Source organism: Ammodytes marinus (assembly GCF_949987685.1).
Source record: "Ammodytes marinus genome assembly, chromosome: 13".
Lineage (NCBI taxonomy): Eukaryota > Metazoa > Chordata > Actinopteri > Uranoscopiformes > Ammodytidae > Ammodytes > Ammodytes marinus.
In genome coordinates, this window is record NC_137217.1 from 931,841 (window position 1) to 956,728 (window position 24,888).

The 24,888-nt window shown below is 41.4% G+C and overlaps 1 protein-coding gene across 1 annotated transcript in view; it reads left to right on the forward strand.

Moving 5' to 3' along the window:
- enpp2 (ectonucleotide pyrophosphatase/phosphodiesterase 2) overlaps nt 1-24,888 on the forward strand; it is a gene marked incomplete at its 5' end in the record, with an annotated part of 223,128 nt that overhangs the window by 172,735 nt on the left and 25,505 nt on the right. Inside the window, 4 exons of the mRNA XM_080038824.1 lie at nt 552-679; nt 8,706-8,781; nt 11,042-11,129; nt 11,233-11,402. Coding sequence (XP_079894950.1) covers nt 552-679; nt 8,706-8,781; nt 11,042-11,129; nt 11,233-11,402 — 462 coding nt within the window. The remainder of the gene's footprint in view (nt 1-551; nt 680-8,705; nt 8,782-11,041; nt 11,130-11,232; nt 11,403-24,888) is intronic.

A 24,888-nucleotide genomic window follows, 5' to 3' on the forward strand; every position in this document is an offset into this window, starting at 1 on the left:
TGTCCGTATGTATTTTGTAAAAACCATTCAAATAAAAGTTTCAAAAAAATAAATACCCTGCTGGTTCATTCCAGTCAGCCAAAACACTTTTTAAAGTATCCTCATCCATGATATCGTCTGTGCTCGTGTGAAAAGATGCAATTTTCAATGCAGGAGATGATACAAGTAAACTGGCACGGACCATGGGCATGAACAGACGGTTTGTTTTGGTTCGCACGTGCTTTTAGAGCCCGCCCCCTGGATTCACAGGGAGGGGGGTTGGTGAGCTCAGCTCGGAGAGGCTGTAGTCCGCATGAGCTCTTCCTTGCACCAGAAACGTCACAGAAACGTCACTGGTGAATGGATTTTTGAAGCTCGGTCCCCGCAAAATGGACAATGTTGAGAAAATACACGGGGATATAATGCGACCCAAAGGATATTATGGTAGATGAGTTAAGGTTGAAAATTTTCCCTTTAAGAAAACAATTATACTATTGTAGCATACATAATACCATTGTGTGGTTATAAGCCCTCCTAAAATCAAATGACCAATGAGTGTTTATTTGTTTCAGTGTAAAAAGGCAGAGCAGCACTTTACACCGTACCTGAAGCAGCACCTGCCTAAGAGACTGCACTACGCCAACAACCGACGCATTGAAGACATTCACCTTCTGGTGGAGAGGAAGTGGCACATTACTAGGTGCAGTACCACCAGCACACAACAGGATGATAAATATATATGGAAGAAATCCAATGATCCAAAGCCAAACTAGACTAACTGTGAGCCAGCCTTCATTATAGTAACAGCCCTTAAAGGGGACATACGTATATTGATGGACACATTTTCCTCCTTAATTCAATTTTCACATGTTTTAGGCACCAGAAATCCTGAAGCTATATATCACTGCATTTCTTTTAAACATTGTCTTTGTAATTCTCCAAAAACACGATTTGTTAGTTCTTTGGGTCATGACCAAGTCTTCATGAACATGAGGGTGTGAACCAAGATCGACTAGTATATTGAGGGTTAGGGTTAGAGAGCTCTGCCTTCCGGCTCAGCTTTCCTTTTATCACAACTAATGCAGTACCCGAAGGAAGCAGTAGCTTATGCATGTTTAAATGTAACTCGTCTATCAAAGTGGGACACATTAACTAATGTAGCCTACACATAGGCAGTGTCACACAGTCATTGAAATGGCTGTCACATCGCTCGTCAATGTGACTTATGTTCTTTCTTTAATATTTGTTGCGCCATAGAAAAGCAGAACATTTTTTTTTATTGGTAATTGCAGCTTGAAGGCAGCAGAATTTACCATTGCAACCAAAATGTAGGGCATTTTTGCATCTTACGTAGTCTCGTTTAGGTCAGGGCTCCAGACTAACCTATTTTACTAGGAGCACTGGCGCCCCTAACTCAGAATTTTTAGGGGCGCAGGCAGAAAATTTAGGGGCAAACATTAAATAGACCTGCAACGCATCTATTAAAATGTTTCCCAATTTTAACTATATTAGGCCTATTGATATTGTATTGCCAGCATGTTTTGGACCACACTGACAACAGATGATACAGTTCATTGTGTTTTCGATTTTCATGTGAAATTCTTCAGACATTCCTTTACGAAAAGGATTTTTTTTTGTGCCCATTTTCACCACAACCACCTCTACATCCAAGTCCTCTGATTTGTCCTACTCTATCTCTGCTGACTCCAGGAAAATAGCCTAGTTATTGGCCCAAAAGTAACTAGTAGGAGCTAGGTGACATTATCAACAAATTTGCATTATAGCCTATGCTATTCTGAAAGAGGCAAAATGAACAGAAAATGCTGACCAGGTAGTTTACAAATTAACTAGGCCTATTTACATTTACAAACTCACTTTACACACTTTTGTTGTTGCCATATAACTACAAGGTTAGCTTTTTATAGATATGCAGTGGCCTATTGAATGTGGACATATCAAAAAATGTCGTGTTCACAAACATCCCGACACACGGTGCTGTCTGCTGGCTGCTGCAGGTGGCGGGGGGTTTCTATCAGACTGCCCGTGTGACTGAGTGCTGTCAGCGGTGAGGAGTAGACAGCTCCGTTGCTACTCTGCTCTTGAGCGAGCGGTTAAAAAATAAATCTAACAGCCTTATCGCTATGTCGGAAAGTCGGCAGGTATAGCGGAAAAAGTCACCAGTTGGCAACATGTTAAAGACGTGACGACAGCGGGACACTGAGATGAGAGTAGGTTACGTGATCCGCGCTGTTGATCGTTTAACTGATCACTCGCGGACTCTCTCTCTCTCAAAGTACTAACAATAATGATACAAATGTCGGCAAATTTTCCGTTCCCGCGCGTGCCCCTAGTTTTAAAAACTACTCGCACTGTCTCCAAAAATGGTCGCAAAATGCGAGCATTTGGTCGCAGTCTAGAGCCCTGTAGGTGTTAGTTTCTTACGAATTTAAAACATTCTGTGTAAGCGATCATGTTTACATTCACCGGTAGCAGAGCTATCCGAGACCGTGCTAGTTTAAATGGAAACCGCTATTGACACGCTAACTGATATTAGCGTCACTGTGGCGGAAGTGTTTAACTATATATTAACTCTATAACAGTGAAAATAGCGTAACGTGTGATCTTTAACACTAAAGCAGACAGGTTTGAGGAGTTGGTGATGTCTGTGGAAAGGTTTAAGAACGTTTTGTTTGGAAAGTTGGGGCATTGAATGAGGAAGTAACACTGTGTCGGTCTGCTGTGTGTGTCCCGTTCGTAAATTCATGCTTTGGTCGCAGCGGCCAATCAAATCAGAGGAATGCGGGGTTTAGCCGGAGACTACTTCATGCCCGTTGTTACTGTGGCTTTCAGTGCGCGCATGTATTCGTCGCCAGCACGGTATAAATATGATAACTTCTACATATTTGGTCCAAAAAACCTAACAATCAATCAAGGATGCACACCTTTGTGCCGTGCGCAAGCCATATCCTGAAGCTCAGGCCGATCTGACTAAGGCCCAATCCCAAATGACTCCCTAGGCACTCCCACTCCGTGGGCGAGTGTCACCACTCCCTAGGCACTCCCACTCCGTGGGCGAGTGTCACTCGCTGTGGAGTCACCCTCGCGGCTGTGGAGTGCCACTCGATCATTAAGGGGAGGGTATAACAACGGCGCGGCTTTGGCAAGCCCTCGACTTTGTCAGACGGAAACAGGAAGTTTGTTCAGTCTTTATTTCTCACCATTAAATAAAATTTCACCGCATTTATATTTTAAACACTAATATATAAATTCGGTAACGATAAGAACCTTGTATTTTTTTAGGCCTGTTTTGCTATCACTTTACCTTCAAGTCCTAGTTATTTTATGCTTAACCTGCACACAGAACATTTCAGAAAGGATATTGATGATAATCTTATACAAAGCATTGACCTGAAACACTCTTTATTCTACATTCATAATAATATACGCATGTGAGGATAACATGTAGTAATGAATAAAAACAAACTCACTCCCATGCTTCTTTGGCTGCATAGTTTCTTTTTTGTAAAACATTTTCTAACTGCATATTCTAAGTTTTACCAGCTCAGTATGTAGTGGAAAAACGGGTGGGTGTTAGATCCGCTGTTTAAAGGTCACATATTATGCTAAATGCACTTTTTAAATGTGTTCTAACATATCCATGGGTCCACGGTGTGCCTAGAGACTGCCAAAATATTTAAAAAAATAACAATATCTCCTTTTCTCACTCTCCCCCTTTCTGAAACCCCCACCCCTCCCCCCCAATATACTCCAGTCAGAATTCTCCTCGTTTCTGACCTCACAAACTGGAAAGCCAGAAGCTTCCACTGTGCAGCCCACACCCCTATTTCTTATTGGTCCACAGCCCCGACAGACAGAGGGCGAGGCGTATCTGGCTTCGCTTCCGGACAGGGGGCGGGGGGAGCTCAAAGATTGTATATTTATGAGGGGAGCTGCAGCTCTTTTTAAAAAATAGGCCATTGTGAGATTAGCTGAACATCAGCATAGTACAATAAATTATCTGAAAGTTTTTTTCAGCAAACAATTAAAGAAAAACGTATTAGGGACCACTAAAACCATATAATATGGTGTATAATAGTACCGAAAAGTGTATAATATGGGAGCTTTAATTATCCTTTTAGTTTACATGCACAGCAGCATACAAAACCAGGGAAAAGAACAATAGTGTGCTAAGGCATGTAGGCCTATTCCACTTGTCATGATACGTTAATCTGCCATTACGACCCGCAAATCGTGTAAATTAATTAGCGTGCATAAAGCATAATGCACTGCAAGGGTGGTCATAAATACGAAATGTCATGCATAGACGCTCCAGCTGACTGACGTCACCGCCGCTATTACTACCACTCATCGGCTTGAATAACAGTAACACAAATCCTAAAAACAATATAAGGAAACAATCACTGTCCCTTATTAACTTGTGGGCATTTTCTTCATCTGCTTCGTTTATCTTTTAAGGTAGACAAGTGGCATAGTCAATTCAACAAGTGTAAAACAACATGTTCGTTCCCAGTGGCGTGCACAGGTAGACCTGAAGTGGTGCTGAAGCACCTGCCCTTTTCCCCTGGCCCAATCAAGTGCCCTTTTGAAAAAAAAATAATAATAATCTGAAAGTTCGTTTTTTTTTTTTTTACACAGTGTATGTGGCCCATGCCGACATTATCATCTATAAATGCTCAACGATTAAAAACGTTTGACAATAATGCCCCAATAAATATGCCCCCCCTCCTCCTCCGCACACACTTCCTTTGTCAACGTGAACACGCAGAGTGGACACAAACGGAGGCGCGTTGCCGCAGCTGCTGCACACACACACACCTACTCTTGCGCCTGCCCTGCCCCATCAGCGAGGTAACACATACATTGAATGGAGTCAAGAGTGTATTGTTTGCCCCCTAAGCTTCAGTTGCAAAGCTATAACTTGCATTTATTTGTCTCTTGTCTCTTTGTCACTTGTTATAAAGTAGCCTATATCATGCAGCGCAACACAGCTGAGCATAAATTAGCCGACTGTCCTGCTTATACAAGCTAGCCAAAAAAAAAAAAATAGATATGACGTGATGAACACAACTAATGTCGGCGGAGTTTGTCATTGGTACAGCATGTGAATCTATCAGTATGCTGAATATTTAGTGTTGTTTAGGTTTACTTTAGGCTATATAATTAACACATGCAGTAATTTATTTGCTAAATGACAAACAGGCAATTCCCAATGTAGCCTTGTGCCTGCTTGTAATGTAACCAAGCTCTCTGCTCTCCTGGATGAAAGCATCCACCAGCAGCAAGGAGGAAGATGAAGATGAACGGTCATAGTCAAGACCAGAGTCATGTTAACTGTTCAGGGCCTTTTAAAGCTCAGATTTTAATGTTGAACTGTTCCTCAAATGTTATTGAAATATCTTAAAAGCTGTCCACACATTTTATTTTAACTACGCAAAGTGGGTTGGTGGTACTAAATCAGTCATGAAGCTATATAAGTTAATTATATTATTTTGTCCCAACCATAAGTTATTTCTATGTTACAAGACTTGCAGTAATCTTGTATTTACCTTAATAGGATATTATTAGTACGGAGATCAGGGGCCTAACGAAGACTTCAAAGAGAGAATTCGGGATATGGGATTATTTAAAAAAATCCGAAACTGACTGTTTTTTTTCAAACATGTACATTTTTTCTTTCTGCTTTTTGGTAATTCTGTCTCCAAATTATTCCAGAAAATAGTACTAAATAGCCCACATTGACACAGGTGATTTAGCCTTAGATTTCTTCTCAAAGTGCACCTGATTGATGAATTTTACTTAAAAAGTTTCAAAATTTTCTTACACCCCTAGAAGGTCCAGGGTCCCAAACACAGTCTCCCAAATTCCTATGAGAAACACTCTGTGTGGCCGGGTATTAAAAGTCATTAGGCCAGGGGGGGATATTGTACAAGTACCCTTAAAACGATTTGGTCATTCATCGATAGAATATATTGTGCCCTTTTTTTTGCAATGAGCACCTGCCCCCCAAAATGTCTGTGCACGCCACTGTTCGTTCCAATATGCTAAATTGTAGGCTACCCTCCGGTTCCGTCATTTAGGGCTTTGCATTAAAATAATCAATCAAATGTCGGTTTGAGGTAAGAGAACGTTTCATTTATAATTCGGGAAACACACTCCATGGAACTCTCATTTGTAGGTTTGGCTCTTCCATTCCGGACATAATTGATTGGCGGACACCTGTGTCATACGTAGGGCTAAGCCACCATCGGTGCAGACTCGGTGATCGAGGGCTTTATAACCCACTCGAGGCTTGGTGATTTGGGACGGCACTCAATATGGCGGGCCCTCCCAGCGAACGCGCAAACGGAGGGATAGTGGATAGGGATAGGGTGTAGGGGGTGGATCTAGATTGGTCCTAACAGTCCGAGAGATATGCGAGCCACAGACAGACAGACAGACAGACAGACAGACGTTTCTTGCTTTATAGATAGATAGATGGTGCGGTTAAGTAAGTGTAATACCACCCAGCTGCTCCAATTCTCCCAGAGGTACTTGAACTCATTCACTTGGGGCAAGGGCTCATACCCTACACCAGGGGTGTCAAACTCATTTTCACAAAGGGCCATTCTACGACATGATAATCACACAAAGGGCCAGACATGTCGTTTACTGACATGCCATCTTTTTAATCCAAAAAGAAAACAACATATCTAGGTAAATAACCTGCGTACATACAGGGGCATAGGCTAGGTTTTGTTTGAAAATTTGGGGGGACAAATTATAGATGGGGGGTGTGGGGACTTGCCTGGTCCAACCAGACCATCGTACTTCATTTCATTTGCACAGAAGGTCTGGAAGTGCTGTAATTGGCAAACGTTCATTCACTTGGAGGCGGGTGTCTGTCGAAGTTTAAAACTATTGGATCTGCCCAGTGCCACTCTGGATTAGCCAACCAATCGCATCACGTTTGGTCGTCACGTGTGTCATGAGCCGGCTTCTGGCGGTGCGTTCCAGTTGGACAGGGAACTCGGAAATTTCTGACTTCACTACATATTGTAGTCTATGAATCTACCGGTACCTGGCAACAGTAACTTGTTAGAGCCTAACGTTTAGTTATTTGGACGAGAAAGGTTTTAGGCGTCCATACTTTCGCGAGCAGATGCACTGGAACACAGACGGGTCGGAACTACCAAGTCGGAAATCTCCTTCTTCCGAGTATAAAGGAACGCAGCATTCAAATGAAACTGGAGCGCGACTTCGACGTCATCATTCAAGGAAAAGACAGCATTCAGGTTCCTGGTGAAAAAATTATAAGGAATATAATGCAGTAGGGCTCTCAGGCATTCTGGATTGAGCCACAATATTTATTCTCCTGGCTTTTTAAAAACTTTCTGCACATTCAAAACACATTACGTTTGGGGTATTTTCTTTTTATAGGAATCATGAACCAGCACCAGTGTTAACTATTTATGACACTTTATGAAATGCCATCAGCGGCTAGCTAACGTTAGCAAGTGAGCTATATTGTAACTTAAAGCTGGGGTATGTGATTTCTGATTGGTCAAAATTAACATGAGCGGTACACTTTGACCAATCAGAGCGAGGCTCCGATTCTTTAAAAAAAAAAAAAAAAACGATTCTCTGTTCTTGTTGGCTGTTGGGACTGTCCATTCACTTTGGCACCTACGTCGTTGGTGTAGACTAGAGCGTGTCAGGGAGGGACCAAAGAGAACAAGTGGAGCGGTTGAGGTATTTGGATTCAAATATCTATCCCAACTGCTATTTTCTCCCCAAATTCTCCACCCCAGCTTTAAGGCAAAAGTTAGAAACCAGATAATGTTAGCATATCATCAATCATGGCTTAGTCTGGCTTGACCACTTCAGCCAGCGTCTATTAAGCGCTGGCGTCGGCAAACAACGCTACGCCTCCATTGGCTGCTTCCCGGGGTTAGCCCCGCCGTAGATGATTGTGATTGGTTTAAACAAATAAAAACAGGCCAGCCCAGTTTCCCCCCGAATAGACGGCTCTAAACGGAGTGCTTCCAGACCATACTACTTGCTGTAGTTTGGTCTGGCTTTGCGAGACTAATCATGGCTTAAAATCCTGAGCTGTGGAACTTTCAGCAGACATTCCTAGCAGGAAGCTACGCGACTGTCCTAACGGTTGGGAGCGTGTGCGATGTGCAGATATGGCACAGGCTCCGCATGAAGAAGAACACATTTTTTTATATATTTTTTTTTTCTTTTGATTGGCGGGCCGAATTGAATGGAATTGCCAAATTGATTCGCGGGCCGGATCAATAACTGAAACGGGTCGGATTTGGCCTTGAGTTTGACACATGTGCCCTACACACGGAGTAGGTTCTATTTATTACAAGCTGAATTGCTGATGCTGCTGCTGAGAGTGTGGATTGTTTTTGCAGTAAAGAGGGAAAAGCCACCAGGTGTGTTCAGAACAAGCAAATGTTAAACCTTCATGAAGAGTATATCAATTAAACCACCATCAAAACATTGCTCAATCAGTTCGCTATAGCATTGCATGATGTAAATGTATATTGAACTGTTGCAGATAGTATTTGGTATGACCACTTACATATTTGTGATAATTGAATGCTTCTACTTTTATGATGAAGTATGAATGGTCATTTGTATATTAATTTCAGTCAGAGCTAACCACAATTTGCATCAACTAAATACTGATCTGTGATCCATATAATTAAATACAGGAAAACTCCTGAAGGGAAGAGGCACTGTGGCTTCTCTGGTGACCATGGATATGACAATAAGATCAACAGCATGCAGGTACTCCTGATATTCCATGCCATTATTCCCTAATTCCACACTATTGTTGTTTTATAAGTTTGCCATACATTTTATGTTTTCGTTTTTATTTTATGTTTCTTTGTGTTCTCTATAACACACATTTATAAATGTTAAAATTATTTTGGTGGAGGCTTCAAATAGACCCACTGGGGCCTCTCCCTGCACTCTATTTGTTTGTTATCTGTGTCAAATGTGCTATGAAAACTGTTTTGTTGGCTGCGTTCTGAGGTATAAGAATTAATAAGAGGTCGGTCTTCACTCCAGTTTCCCTAAATGTTCCATCTTTTGTCTCCCTTTTCATTATTTCTTCTTCCCCCTCCTTCTCCATTCTGTTCCCCTTGGTACTTCCCAAGCCTTCTTCAAATTTCAATCTTGTTTTGTTTTAAATTATTAGGCTTGTTCATCAACTAATGTTTGTTTGAAATGTCATCAACTTGAATTGACTCAATTTATTAAGTAGTTTGGCTTTAAAAAAAAAATAGAATATCGTGCAAACGTTCATTTATTTCAGTAATTCAACTTAAAAGGTGAAACCAATATATTATATAGACTCATTACATGCAAAGTGAGATGTCAAGCATTTATTTGTTATAATTTTGATTATTATGGCTTACAGCTTATGAGAACCCCAAACTCAAAATCTCAGAAAATTTGAATATTACATGAAATCAATAAAAAAGGGATTTTAAATACAGGCCCCTTTTGCATGAATTCGTGCCTGAATTCCAATTCATTTTCCATGATATTCTAATAATACAAGTATCACCTGTAAGGGCCACTGTGGTTGAAAAAATAATAATTTGTAACTTCCCAGACCTGGGATCGAGCCGCGGGCCGTTTTTCCCATGCATTCTCTATAGCCGTTTTTCCACCAAAACTGCTCGACCACGAACCTTTAGTTCCTGGGCCGCCGATGACGAATGGACAAGCAGTCATTTTATAACAGGCTACATTTGCTAAATGTTGAGTTCGGACAGAATCAGTGAATCAGAATCAACAGATTCTTTCTCTAACTACTTTGGCAGAGACATGCGATTGTCTGGTGAAAAAAAGAAAAATTAGATTGGTGAGATGAATAGTGGCGCTTGCGAGGTGCGCTGTGCGGCTGCTCTGGTTTGTTAACACGGGCACCGGATATTTTATTTCTTTGTATTTTGTAGCGTAAAAATAAATCGATAAATAAAAGGCAAGACCAGCAAGTTTTATGATGATAACTCATACCTGTGGTCAATGAGTTATGGCCAATTTACTGCTAAGCCCCGCACCTGTGTGAACGTTTCGGTCAATGGCGGCCATGTTTTTCGAGCTATCCTACTAATCTTTTACGGACATGTGTATCTTATTCCCCTGGTCATTCGTGATCAATTCGGTGTTGATTGCGTACAATCAAATTACGGCTTTTTTGTAGAGCACCCTCAAGTGTCCCTGTGTGAGAAATTTCAAGTCAATCCGACTTACGTTGTGAGGGGGGTGGCCTCTAACTTTTTCATTCGGGGCTTAATAACATCGCCACCTTTCCTTAGAAAAATAATAGCACAACCCCTTGAGTGGGGCTGCACGTTCTGTGACATTTGTATTTCTGCGCGTAACGCTGTGTGGCAAGTTTTAGCTATAAAAACGGCGGAAGTAATAATAATATTAATAAGAAGTATTGTGGATAACAATAATTGCAGGTGATTAATTAACTAGAACATTTGTCCGAAATTTTAAAGGTGCGGCGACCAGCATCCACGGTGCCCCCCCGTCGGCCCAGCTCGAAAAACTTCCCCTGCTCTTTCTGAAGACGGGTCCCAAGTTTGGGGCCGATTGGACAGTTGCCGTCGTAGCAAATTAGCAGCAAAGGCCCGCTCCTGAGAAGACGTTTTAGTCAATGGCTGGTAGTATGGCCTATGGGTTGTAGTATGACCTAGAGGTAAAGGGGGCCGACAAGTAACCATGCACTGGACAGGTGGGTTTTATGTGTAACACTAGGACGGCTGGTATTGCTTCTACGGTGCCCACCATCTCTACCATTGTGTCCTTGAGCAAGGCACTTAACCCCAAAAACTGCTACAGTGGCGCGGCACCGCTGCTACCGAGAGATGTGTAGGAGGGGAGAGCGAAAACAACATTTTGATTACTGTGTGGCTTGCCTTCATGTGTGTGATTGACAAATAAAGACTTAACTTGACTTAATATTGAGTGTTGTTATTTTTATTTTTTACATAAATTAACTTGTGCCATCAACTTTCATTTTCAGACTATTTTCTTGGGGTATGGACCTACATTTAAATTCAAGACTAAAGTTCCAGCCTTTGAAAACATTGAGCTTTACAATGTCATGTGTGGTAAGGCAAGTTTTTGTGTCCTTGCTGTGTTCTTGGGTGTATAACAGGGTATATAACTTCTACCTGTTCTAATAACTAAAAAACTGATTTATGTTTTTCTCAGATCTTTTGGGTTTGAAACCAGCCCCTAATAATGGTAGCCATGGCAGTCTGAACCACCTTCTGAGATCCCCTCCCTACAGCCCCACCATGCCAGAGGAGCAGTCCAGTCCTGCAGCCTCTGCTCTGTTTCTTGCAGGAACAGATGACCTCGGATGCAGCTGCGAAGACAAGGTCAGCAATGATGACTCATTGGAAAGCCTTTTTCCACCAACCCCAACCTGTTGGTTCAATTTGCAAAGCTTTTAAGAACCAGTTTGCTTTTCCACAGGCTAGAGAGCCATGTTATTTATTTACTGTATACGTATAATAACCCTGTACGGTTTATTGACAAACCTTTTGGTTCAAGCTCATTTTAGCAGTGTCTCTTGATACCAGCAAATGCAATTCGGGTTACATGTAATCAGATTGACATATCAGTAGATGTGCAAAATTGCACATAACAATAAGGTACAGAAAACTGTAGTTACTTCTACATTGTTATGCAATAACTATGTCATTTTTTTAAAATAACGATGTAGTAGTAACTATATTGGCATATAGTAGTTACTGCATAACTATGATGTAATGACTAAAAAATAAACAAAAAACAATGTAGTAGTTACTAAAAAAAATATATTTTGTAGTTGTTAAAAAAAACCTATGTAGTAGTTACTAAAAATCAAAAGACAAAAAAACTATGTAGTAGTTACTGAAAAAAAGTATTAGTTTATTGGCATTTTAGTTACTGCATAACTATAAAGTAGCTACAATGTTGAACACCTTATTGTAAAGTGTTACCTTGAAAATGCCCACTGATGTTAATGATAGAAAAATAGTCAGGTAATACTCAGTCCAACAATAATTATAATTATAGACATTAGTTTTCAGCGTATCTTGTCCCTGGCTGAATAATAATAATAATTCATTTTATTTATAGGTGCCTTTCAGAGCACCCAAGGTCACCTTACAGGGCAGAGTTAAAAAGAACAAAAACAGCAATAATAAAAGAACAAGACAATTTACACAAATTACACAAGTGGGATGAATATGGGTGAAAGACAACAGTTAGACGGAGTATGCCAGTTTAAAAAGATGTGTTTTAAGTTGGGCCTTGAAAGTTGTAAGGTTGGCAGAATTACGGATGACTGGTGGGAGGGAATTCCAGAGGTGAGGGGCAGATCTGCTGAAGGCTCTGGACCCCATGGTAACCAGGCGGGCGGGAGTCACAGTGAGCTGAATGGAGGATGAAGACCTGGGAGTGCGGGTGGGTGTGTTTGTGTGTAAGAGTTCAGATAAGTACGGAGGAGCGAGGCTGTGGAGGGCCTTAAAAGTCAGGAGCAGAATCTTGAAGTGGATGCGTGTTTTGATCGGGAGCCAGTGAAGCTGCTGTAGGACAGGGGTGATGTGGTGAGAGGAGGGGATTCTGGTGATGATTCTTGCTGCGGAGTTTTGGACCAGTTGTAGTTTGTGGAGGGTTTTTTGAGGCGGCAGTTGCAGTAGTCTAGTCTTGAGGTGACTAGACTGTGGACCAGGATGGCAGTGGAGTGAGGGGTGAGGGAGGGCAGTGCAGGGCAGTGCAGGTGATATTGTAGATGTGTGATTGAAAAGACAGTGTGCTATCGAGGATGACGCCCAGACCTAAGGGGAGGGGAAAACGGGAGTGTTATTGATGGGGATAGAGAAGCTGCTGAATTTGGCGAGTGTGGATTTGGTACCTGTGAGAAGAAACTTAGTTTTATTGCAGTTGAGTTGCAGGAAATTGGAGGAAAACCAGGTTTTTAAATCAGAGAGACATTGAAAGAGGTGTGATGGTGGAAGGGAGGAGTCAGGTTTGGTGGAGAGGTAGAGCTGGGTGTCATCCGCGTACAGGTGGAAGTGGATGTTGTAGTGACGGAAGATATTGCCGATGGGGAGGAGGTAGATGATAAAAAGCAGTAGGGATGAGCCCGAATATGTATTCGGGTAAGCACGGATAATGAGTTAGATACGGATACGGATAATTTCCGAATAGTCCCGTTATTATTCGGGGATTTAATTTTTCTTAAATTATGTGCCTAATTGACGCAGCGCGTTCCGCCTCAATGACACAACAGGCAGAATGACACTAAGGTTGCGTTCCGAATCGCATACTTTCTACTATATAGTATGTAGAAAAAAGATTTAGGATGTCCCGATTCTTGTGGCCAGATTTAGGATGGTTAGAAGTACCCGGATGTGGACTTCCGGTTGGCAAATGTGGTGAGCGGATGCACGAGAGAAGGCTCCCAGTCTACTTTTTGCTATATTCGTTTTTTACCAAACTTTCTTCCCAGTGCTTTTGACAAACCATCAGTAGTGAGTTTCATCAAGTGTTTCAACTTAAAATGAGCAATTCAAAGCTTGCTAAATCAGGTTGCAGTGCACAAACCCCAGCTACACGCGCTGCTACTAGCGCCGCAAGTAAGCTAGCACCGTTCTCAGCTAACAGTCCTCCGACAGCAACAAAAACTTCAGGACCGGGAGCAACCATGGATACCGCTGTCATTTCTAAGGATCAACTGGCTGTAGAATTTGCGAAGCAGAGAACCACACTAAGGGATGACGTTTCTCTTCTGATTCAAGAATCTACAAAGCACAAGCCTCGCTGAACTCACTCCAAACAACAGTGAACACATTCCAACAGCGCCTCACCTCAGTGGAGTCTGTGTCCGGTGATAACTTTGAACGTGCATGCGCTGCGGAGTCTAGCATTAAGACCCTCCAAGCCCAAAACCAATCTCTCTTGACTCGGCTCGATGACCTAGAAAACCGATCGCGGAGAGCCAATCTCCGTATATTGCACATACCAGAAGGCAGCGAGGACGGCAAGGACCCGGTTAAATTCATGTCTGAGCTGCTGATGCAGGTGATGGGTCCCGATGTCTTCACTGCGCCGCCCGAACTGGAGAGAGCCCACCGGTCCCTGACCTTCAGATCTGGCCAAGGAAAACCTCCGCGCACATTCCTGGTTTGTTTCTCCCGATTCCAACAGAAGGAAGCTGCACTGCGCTGGGCAAGGAATCACGAGCTGCGGTACGGAGGAACTGTCATAAGGATGTTTCAAGATCACAGCGCAGCTCTCGCTAAAAAGCGAGCTGCATTTAACGGGATAAAACAAGCCCTTTACCAAAAGAACGTCCGGTTCCACCTGATCTACCCTGTCAGGCTGCGCGTGACACACGGGGACGACGTGCTCACCTTAGACTCACCTGATGAAGCCCAGAGGTTCTACGACCAGAGGATTGATAAAGAGTAATAATTCAGCAGCGTTTGCCTTCACTATATGGACTGGAGACGGACGGTAAATAATGCATACTCTACTGTGTACGTTCGTAACTGCCTTTGCAATTATTCTGACATACGCCCTGGATTTTAAGGTAATGTGCTTTCATCCATGCTACGTTTTGGGTGTGTTTAGATGCATGTTTAGAAGGGGAAAACAAAAAAAAAAGGGAAAATAAGTGGCCCGGATCTTGTGTTACTGTGTACTACTGCTTTCATTCATGTTATGTTAGGGGGAACAAAATAGAAGGGGAGGGGGACACATAGCTTTCCCATTACATGCCATATAGGCTATATATATTTTTTTTTTTGTTACTTAATAATATTTTTGTCCCCTCAGCCCTGCTTTTGCCTTCATGACCTTTGTGTTAAGCTTGTTTATATACAGGTCCTTCTCATATAATTAGCATATTGTGATAAAGTTCAATATTTTCTGTAATGTACTGATAAACATTATACTTTCATATATTTTAGATTCATTACACACAACTGAAGTAGTTCAAGCCTTTTATTGTTTTAATATTGATGATTTTGGCAAAAAAGTAAAGAAAAACCAAAAATCCCTATCTCAAAAAATTTGCATATTTCATCCGACCAATAAAAGAAAAGTGTTAACCTTCAAATAATTATGTTCAGTTATGCACTCAATACTTGGTCGGGAATCCTTTCGCAGAAATGACTGCTTCAATGCGGCGTGGCATGGAGGCAATCAGCCTGTGGCACTGCTGAGGTGTTATGGAGGCCCAGGATGCTTCGATAGCGGCCTTAAACTCATCCACAGTGTTGGGTCTGGTGTCTCTCAACTTCCTCTTCACAATATCCCACAGATTCTCTATGGGGTTCAGGTCAGGAGAGTTGGCAGGCCAATTGAGCACAGTAATACCATGGTCAGTAAACCATTTACCAGTGGTTTTGGCACTGTGAGCAGGTGCCAGGTCTTGTTGAAAAGTTAAATCTTCATCTCCATAAAGCTTTTCAGCAGATGGAAGCATGAAGTGCTCCAAAATCTCCTGATAGCTAGCTGCATTGACCGTGCCTTTGATAAAACACAGTGGACCAACACCAGCAGCTGACATGGCACCCCAGACCATCACTGACTGTGGGTACTTGACACTGGACTTCAGGCATTTTGGCATTTCCTTCTCCCCAGTCTTCCTCCAGACTCTGGCACCTTGATTTCCGAATGACATGCAAAATTTGCTTTCATCCGAAAAAAGTACTTTGGACCACTGAGCAACAGTCCAGTGCTGCTTCTCTGTAGCCCAGGTCAGGCGCTTCTGCCGCTGTTTCTGGTTCAAAAGTGGCTTGACCTGGGGAATGCGGAACCTGTAGCCCATTTCCTGCACACGCCTGTACATGGTGGCTCTGGATGTTTCTACTCCAGACTCAGTCCACTGCTTCCGCAGGTACCCCAAGGTCTGGAATCGGCCCTTCTCCACAATCCTCCTCAGGGTCCGGTCACCTCTTCTGGTTGTGCAGCATTTTCTGCCACACTTTTTCCTTCCCACAGACTTCCCACTGAGGTGCCTTGATACAGCACTCTGGGAACAGCCTATTCGCTCAGAAATTTCTTTCTGTGTCTTACCCTCTTGCTTGAGGGTGTCAATGATGGCCTTCTGGACAGCAGTCAGGTCGGCAGTCTCACCCATGATTGCGGTTTTGAGTAATGAACCAGGCTGGGAGTTTTTAAAAGCCTCAGGAATCTTTTGCAGGTGTTTAGAGTTAATTAGTTGATTCAGATGATTAGGTTAAGAGCTCGTTTAAAGTACCTTTTCATGATATGCTAATTTTTTGAGATAGGAATTTTGGGTTTTCATGAGCTGTATGCCAAAATCATCAGTATTAAAACAACAAAAGACCTGACATATTTCAGTTGGTGTGCAATGAATCTAAAATATATGAAAGTTCAATTATTATCATTACATTATGGAAAATAATCAACTTTATCACAATATGCTAATTATATGAGAAGGACCTGTATATCCGCTCACCATTTTGGCTATTAGCAGGCTAATCTGCGCTCTGCTGTCATCACAACGGTGCGTGCTAACAGGGCAATGTCAGATAGTGTCATTCAGATTATTGTAGAGGTGTGTGCTTGGTGTGTACTCTAATTTTATGGATTTTATCGTTAGCCTTACTGCTTTTTGACATGTGCTGTCACTGATTATGACATCATAAGAGAAACTGTGTTGTTGTCCATAAGAGATAGTACTTTGTTTATTTAGTCCATGATCATAAGGGTTTTCTCAGGGGACGCAAATTTTGAGTGGTTGTGTCAGACCCGGCGCCAGAGCAAATCTATACAGGGGGCGCGTCGATTTTGTGGGAGGGCCCGCATCAATATTATGACAGACAGGTGTAGCCTATAAAAAACTCAATTGCGACAGTCCACAGCGGCGCAAACACAACAGCATGGCAAACAGCATTGCCTTAAGACGCACGCAGCTGGCAAATAATACACATTAACACACACAAACAGCCAAATACAAATCACATATGCATTGTGTGCGCAAATAAACATTTACATACAAAACATTCGCAACATTGAATCATGTGCTCGGCAAAAACATTGTCGCATAATCCAATGAAAGCGCCGGTCGGGAGCCATGACGTTGGCATGTGAACTGACTTCGTCTCTTTTCACCAGAATTTTTAGGAAATGAGCGACAAAAACTACCTAAACAATTACCATAGCACAGTGATTTTCTCTTTTCATAGCTTCAGGGCCTGTGTCCAAGTTGTGTTTATTTATTATTTATTTTTTTATCGGTTCACCTTCAGTTTACAAGCAATACAAGTCATAGGCCTACACAAACATTTTATTTGCACTTTGTTATTATGTTATTGTAGCTCTAGCATTCAAGTAGTCGTTTGCTCCGCTCTACCAGGGGAGCAAACAAATTGTGTAACAGCACAGGACCAGGCGAGAGAATAGGGGGAATTTGTCCTAATTAAACTTGAATGTAATGTCAATTTTTTTCTGGCATTGTCATTTGAAGCTATTTTATTTAGGCCTATTTATTTTATATAAATGTATGTCATTAGACAGGAGATTTTGAAACACAAAGAGAAGCTGTCCGAGTTCCACCAGACTGCTGTTCAGGTTGAGGAATCCGGCATTCTTACATGTTTGGTAGCTCAAATAAATATGTTGTAAATTCAATCAGAGCGTCTTCCGTGTCTGGAATTGCATGTATTCTCGAGTCTATAAGGTAAAAATAATATAATAAGATAAGATAACCTTGTTTGACTTGTGAAATGGGGGACTTAAAGAACATTTTGATTTTGTCTGTACTATACTAGGTACTTGTACTATATTATTTTTCATTTCATTTAACTTTTATTTATCCTCGAGAGACCAATTGAGGGGTGACCCTCATTTACAATGACGTCGAGTTCAAAACAAATTCAAAGGAAAAACAACAATACATACAAAATATTCAATGCAAATACATCAAATACACAACAACAGGTGAAGAGAAAAAAAAACAATTGAAACATTTAAACAGTGGTGAAGAGTGGCAGCAATTAAAATTAAATTGGTAAAAAAGTACAATACGGCCTAATTAAAACAGTTACAGGTAGAGTTTGGCAGATTTAAGATAGTTTGTTTAAATTGGTTAAATGATATGAAGGTATTTAGTTTAATTTGTTGCTGTAAGTTGTTCCAGGAGTCAGGGGCACTGAAGCTAAAAGCTGTCTTTCCCAGCTCAGACCGGGCTTGTGGGACATAAAGCATAAGCATGTCAGTGGAGCGGGTCTGATAAAGCCCATCTGAAATTTGCAGCGTTTCTGTTAAATAACGAGGAAGCTTCCCGGTCAAGGCTTTGTAAATAAGAATGTGCCAATGTGCGTCACGTCTCTCTTTAAGGGAGGGCCACCCAACCTTTTCATATAAAAGACAATGGTGTGTGTCATAAGCATCTCCTGTGATGAACCTTAAAGCAGAGTGAAAAACAGAGTCCAGGAGTTTAAGACATGAATGTGATGCATGCCGGTAAACCACATCACCGTAATCAAGGACAGACATGAAAACTGCCTCAATAATCCTTTTCCTACTAAATAAAGGGAAGGTGGTTTTGTTCCTATAAAAATAGCCAATTTTTTGTCGTAGTCGACAAACAAGATTTTTTATATGAAAATTAAAAGTGAGTTTATCATCTAACCAGATGCTGAGATATTTGTACTCGGTGACTCTTTCAATTAAAAATCCATTCTTTGTAAAAATATTAAAATCATTCAAATTTGTAGTTCTTGCTCTGGAGAAACACATATATTTGGTTGTGTCTATATTAAGAACAAGCCTGAGGTACACAGTCCTGCAGGGTGTTAAAAGAACTTTGTAGGTTCTGAATAGATTGGTGCACCGAATCGGAAATGCAATACAGTACTGTGTCGTCAGCGTATAGATGGGCGTGACAGTTTTTTAGCGATGAAACATTGTTATTTATATAAATTGTGAAAAGAACTGGACCTAAAATTGAGCCCTGTGGGACACCATTTGTAACAGTTAAAAACTCAGATTGGTATCTTCCGAGTTTAACTGACTGCTGTTTATCAGAGAGATAATCCCTAAACCAGCTACATGCAGAATGATCAAAGCCAATGTCATGCAGCCTCTGTAAAAGCAAATGGTGGTCAACAGTAGTGTGGTGTATTATGGTACTAACACATTTTGATACTATTTTATGATATGGCCTTTTTCAGGGCCGACTTCAACCTCCTATCCGTCTCTAGCATCGAGGAGATGGGAATGTGGGCTGCAGAGCTGTGTAGCTCCCAGAATAAACCTCTTTAAATCATGTATAGTTTTGTATAGGTTAAAACCGACTGTTTTATGGTCCAGATTAGCTCAGTCTGGTGTGTGTTTACTCCAGAATCTGGGAACGCACGGAATAAGTTAATGGCCACGGTCCAAACATGGTCAGTTAGTCCTCAGGAGAAGTCCCTTCCGGAGCTTCAAACCGGACACCCATGTTTAGCTAAAGATTTCTGTAAATGCCCTCTTAAGGATAGGCTTGCAATAAGTTAGAATGGGAAGGGCATAGTTGTTGATTTTAATAGCCAATCAGTTTATGTAGACCTTAGGTTAAAACAGCCACCAAACACCATAGGGCAGGTTTTTTCTATCTGACAAGGAACTCTCTACTTAGCTAGACCTCTGTATCTTCCTCTGTTTTAATTTGGCTAAAATACTTTGACTTTTCATTTGGCTTCGTTTTGACTGCAGTGTGAGCTTGTTGTTTTAAAATAAAGAGAATTGTTCCTGGAAGCCTCCTCGACTGCGTCACCTGTTTCTTCTTTCATCCCACAATACCACCAAACCCAGTAAGAGAATTAACAACAGTATCAAAGGCCTTTGAAAGATCAATAAAAAGTGCTGCACAGTGCTTTTTCTTGTCTAATGCTGTAACAATGTTGTCTACAACCAAAGTCACAGCAGAGACAGTACTGTGACCTGCCCTAAAACCAGATTGGAATGGGCTCAAAATGGAAGCACTAGTTAGAAATGTTTTTAACTGATTATTAAGTGATTCTAGAATTTTTGCAAGGCATGGGAGTTTGGAAATTGGCCTGTAATTATTAAGATTATTTTTGTCACCACCTTTATGTAAAGGAATTACGTGAGCTTTTTTCCAAATTTTAGGAAGTATTCCAGAGGAGATTGAAAGATTAAAAATATGGGTTATTTGTTTTGATATTATATGTGTAGAGAGCTTGATTGAAAACGGGTCCAAATTGTCCTCTCCCATGTACTTCTCGGGGTTGATGGCGAGGAGTGCGTCTACAACAACACTTGTGGGAAGAAGATCAAGGCTGAAAATAGGAGTTTGAGAGACAGGCGGTATGTTACTACTCGTGGTAGAAGGCGTATATCCTCCATTCTGAAAGAGTTGACCAGCAGTTACAAAATGTTTATTAAAAGCTAAGCCAATCTCTTTTTGATCATTGAGAGTGTGACCATTTAATTTGATCTGAGTGGGAACTGTGCTAGAATTGTTCTTATTATAGTTCACAGCTTTCCAAAATAGTGCAGGGTTAGAGTAGCAGTCGGAGATTAATTCAAGGTAGTATTCAGATTTGGCTTTCCTAATCATGGATGTGCACTTATTCCTAAGGTGTCTAAAAATAGGTGTCTAAAAATAGTCCAATTGGTATTATCTCCAGAGTGTCTAGCTACAGACCATGCTTTATTTCTCTCGGAAAATAAATCAGACAGTTCACTTGTAAACCAGGGGTTTGATCGATTTTTTACTCTATGCTTTTTAAGGGGTGCATAATTGAGGTGAAAGTATTGATGAAATAGTCTAAGGCTAACTCAACATCCGAAATTTCCGTAGTCAGTTGAATGTCACTATGACGGAGATCACTTAAAAAGGCTTGCTCATTAAAACCTTTAAAATTACGCTTAATTATGATTTTAGGCTGAGATCTTTTTAAATGAATACTTCTGATACAGGCCACTGGTCAGTGATCACTAATCCCAAAGTCAAAGACACCAGCTGAGACTATTTTATTTATTTTATTTGATAAGATTAAATCGATTAAAGTTGATTTTGCTGGATTTTTTTAGATTAGGTCTTGTGGGCTCAGTTATTAATTGTGTAAGATTAACGTTGCTACAGATTTCTTTGAAAGATTCAGAGGCACCAGAAAGCCAATCAACGTTAAAATCACCCATCACAATTACCTCTCTATTTACATAACTGGAGAGCATATGTGCTAGATCGTTTAAGGAGCTAGTTGTAGCTGAAGGGGGCCTATACACACCAATTACAACAAAACAATCATTTGACGATAAAGATAATTCTAGCGCGAGAAATTCAAAGCAATTTGGAACAGAGACAGCATGTAAAAGTGTTACAGAATAACAGGATGTTACATAGACAGCCACTCCCCCACCCCTTGTGTTTCTGTCTATTCTGAATAAGTTATAATAATTTATTGCCACAATAGAGTCATCTGTACTCTTCTTTAACCAGGATTCAGTCAGAATCAAGACATCTGGATCTGCCTGGGACACTAAAATCTTTACATGGTCTAATTTATCATGCTGCAATAAACTTCTAATATTTAAATATAGAAAACCCAAGCCCTTTCTTGATTTGGGAATTTAGCTTACAGCTAGGAAGCATGGCTTGTTTTTCAGGGTCATACAATACAGGTTTGTGCCTGTAGAGGGAGCCAGCGTTAGAAGCAGCAGATGGATGGGTCATTGGAGGTGAGAAAGGACAGTCAGGTGTGATGTCCAGAGCTGGAGGAAGGTTTGTAGCACAGATGGAAGGGGAGTATAATTCATGTTGAGCAGGTCTTTTTGAATGGAGGTTATTCTGATGGGGTCATGCTGTGGTGAATATCAGTCCAAATTAAATGCAATGTGCTGAATGAAGTTATTGGTTAATTCTCTTACACCTTTGGTGTTTGGATGGAGGCCGTCAGATTTAAAGAGCTTGTGTCTGGTCCAAAAAGAGTCAAAGTTGCTGATGAAGCCCAATGTGTTTGAAGAGCAGAAGGAAGACTCAGGAGGCGACTGAAGCGCTCAGGGCTTTTAGACAGAGTGGGGGTGGGGCCGAAAAAAATGCAGGTTTTACCCAAACTCTGCAGGGTTATGGACAAACTCTCTAATTGAGCATAGAGTTTGCGTGATTGTTTGTTCATAACATCATTTGTCCCAATGTGTAAGATGACAGTGTGGGCTGTAGGGTGGTGGTCGATGAGGGCAGGTGATGGCTCCATGATGTCACATACCTTTCCTCCAGAAAGGCAATAGGTGAAGGCACCAGGAAGTTGCAGGTATCTGATGATGGAATCCCCTATGATCAGAATCTCTGGTTCCTCATTTATACAGCTCCCTCTGTAGAGTGACAGCTTGGATGTGAGTGACAGCTTGGATGTGAGGGGCGGGGCATAGCTGCGAGAGTGAGCAGCACCTGCACAGGATACGTCATCGCCAGCTGCAGCGATCTCGGGGACATCATTTTGTAGAGGCTCTGATGGATGAGCACGGGACTCACGTCTGAATGGAGCTGGTGGACAGCGGCGATCCTGGCGCCCGCCTTGGGGACTGGTGACTCGGATCGGGAGAAAGCAGCGTTAGCCGCCGGTTCAGTTGCCCCATCTAGCTCTACCAGCGGAGCAGCGAGAGAAGAGGGGGAATTTGTCTGCCCTTCTTGACGACAGACGACCATGAAGCGTTGGCAGGTGGAGTAGAGACCGGAGCAACAGAAGCGCCACTAGCCGGCGGCTGAGAGCTTCGGAGCGGAAAATGCTCCAGTACAGCTATCCGGGAGATCAGAGAGGACTGCCGCTGGAGGACATTGTGAACAAGGCTCTCTAAAGACTGTAGCTCTGCCTTCAGGACAGAAAGCTCCGGATCTGCCTGGGTGAGTGGGGTCATCATTTTTGTATTTATTTTTTAAAAGAAAAGAACACTGTTTGGCTAGCGCTTGCGGGGTTAGCACTGGCCATCACTCTGTATCCGAACGGGACGCACTCTGAGGCGGTCACGGAACACTGGACTCACCGCTGAAAGTTCAACTGACAAAATAATCCGCATTTGCTGTCCATTTCAGTCAGGAACACTTTCAAATGTAGATTGTAGCCTCGGAGTCAAAACTGGACGATAACAACCGGTTGAAACGTCTGAAAAAATGACTTTTTTGTAATTTTTAGCTAACTAATGCATTATAACAAAAAAAAAGTTGCGGCCGTTAATTAACCGTTGCTGAAATTCGAATCCGAAAATTCGAAAATTAACTGGGTTAAATATAATTGCATTACTAAAAAGACTAAAATACAAATGTCATTGACTAGTTTTTGTTGACTAAGACTAGACGAAAATAGTCCCAGATAATTCTGACTAAGAGAAGACTAAAATGCTCAAGATTTTTAGTCAACTGAAACTTGACTAGACTAAAAAGAGTTTAAACGTGACTAAGACTAATAAAAACTAAAATGACAGTTTGACACAAAGACTAGACTAAAACTAATAAACTTAAAACAGGCCGCCAAAAACAACACTAGTGCAAACTTGGTCATCAACTACAAGACACGTCTGACCTCTGTACTTGCCAACAAGGGTTTGTCCACCAAGTACTAAGCAATGTTTTGATAGGGGATCAAATACTTATTTCACTCAATGAAATGCAAAATAATTTCTATCTTTTTTTATGTGATTTTCTGGATTTTCCATTTAAATTATAGACCGTTCATTTCATTGTAAGTAGGCAAACTTACAAAATCAGTGAGGGATCAAACACTTATTTCCTCCACTGTATATGTTTCCACATGTACACTTAATTTTTCCAATTCTTGAAGGACTTCCCTTCGTCGAAGGCAAATTGTAGTTCTTAGCCATCCTCTGCTACCATGTTAAACTTGAATGATTGTTCTCTTTCAACTTGTTTAGTCCATTTATTTATCGCTCTCAACAGCATTGCATTACAGCATCGCCACAACAGACTCTCTGCACACACAAAATATGTCACAACTGTACGCTCCTTGATAATAGGGAAATGGCTACCGTAAATAATAGAATAGAGGCACCAACAAATTTAACTTAACATTTAGTGTATTACATAATGTACCTAACTGGGACAAATCTGGTATTTGAGAGCAAACAATCCTGAATGCCAGAGATTAGAGTTTCTCCTGAACTCCTTTACAGCCGCCCGGGGTTTTCGGCTTAAACCCCAAGCTGAAAAACCTGGGTGGTTGTGTCTCAGCAGGTGTCACTGTGGTCTACTGATCTTAGGGTTTATAGTTTGATCCCCACCGCCTGTCCCTGGGCAGAGAGACACTGAACCCTTAAAGCAATACTTCACCCATACGGAAACGGAGTTCTATCATTATAAAATCGCTTTTATTAATGAGGTTTTTCTTCCCTCAGTCTTTCCCCAGTCTTCCCTTGGCCCAGCTGTCCTGTTAATCCTAGCCCTGCATTTTACCATGTGTGATGTCACACATGTAAAAATGTATAGTTAGACAGTGAGACCGTAAAACACTCTTTCTACCTTTTGTCAGGCTAGGATGAACCGATTTCTAAAATGTTTGCACATTTATACTACAAAGGATCTGCTCTACAGTTTGGAAAGGCCAGCTGTGTGTTGTCCTGTTATGTTAATTTTAAAAAGCAGTACATCCATCATACATTCTTAACATGGCACAGCTAGGGACTAAAGGGCTTTTAAATACAGATGATGTGTTCGATATTCTTTATACACTTTTCTGTTGATTTTGCATTGCAGTTTAACTTGTTTTTTACACAGTAGATCTGTAAAAAGAATCGCCTGCATGGGCCTGTCATCCATGGTTATTTGATAATTTTTGCTTGTCTGTGAGTTTGTGAATGAGCCTGCTTGACTTGTAAAAATTA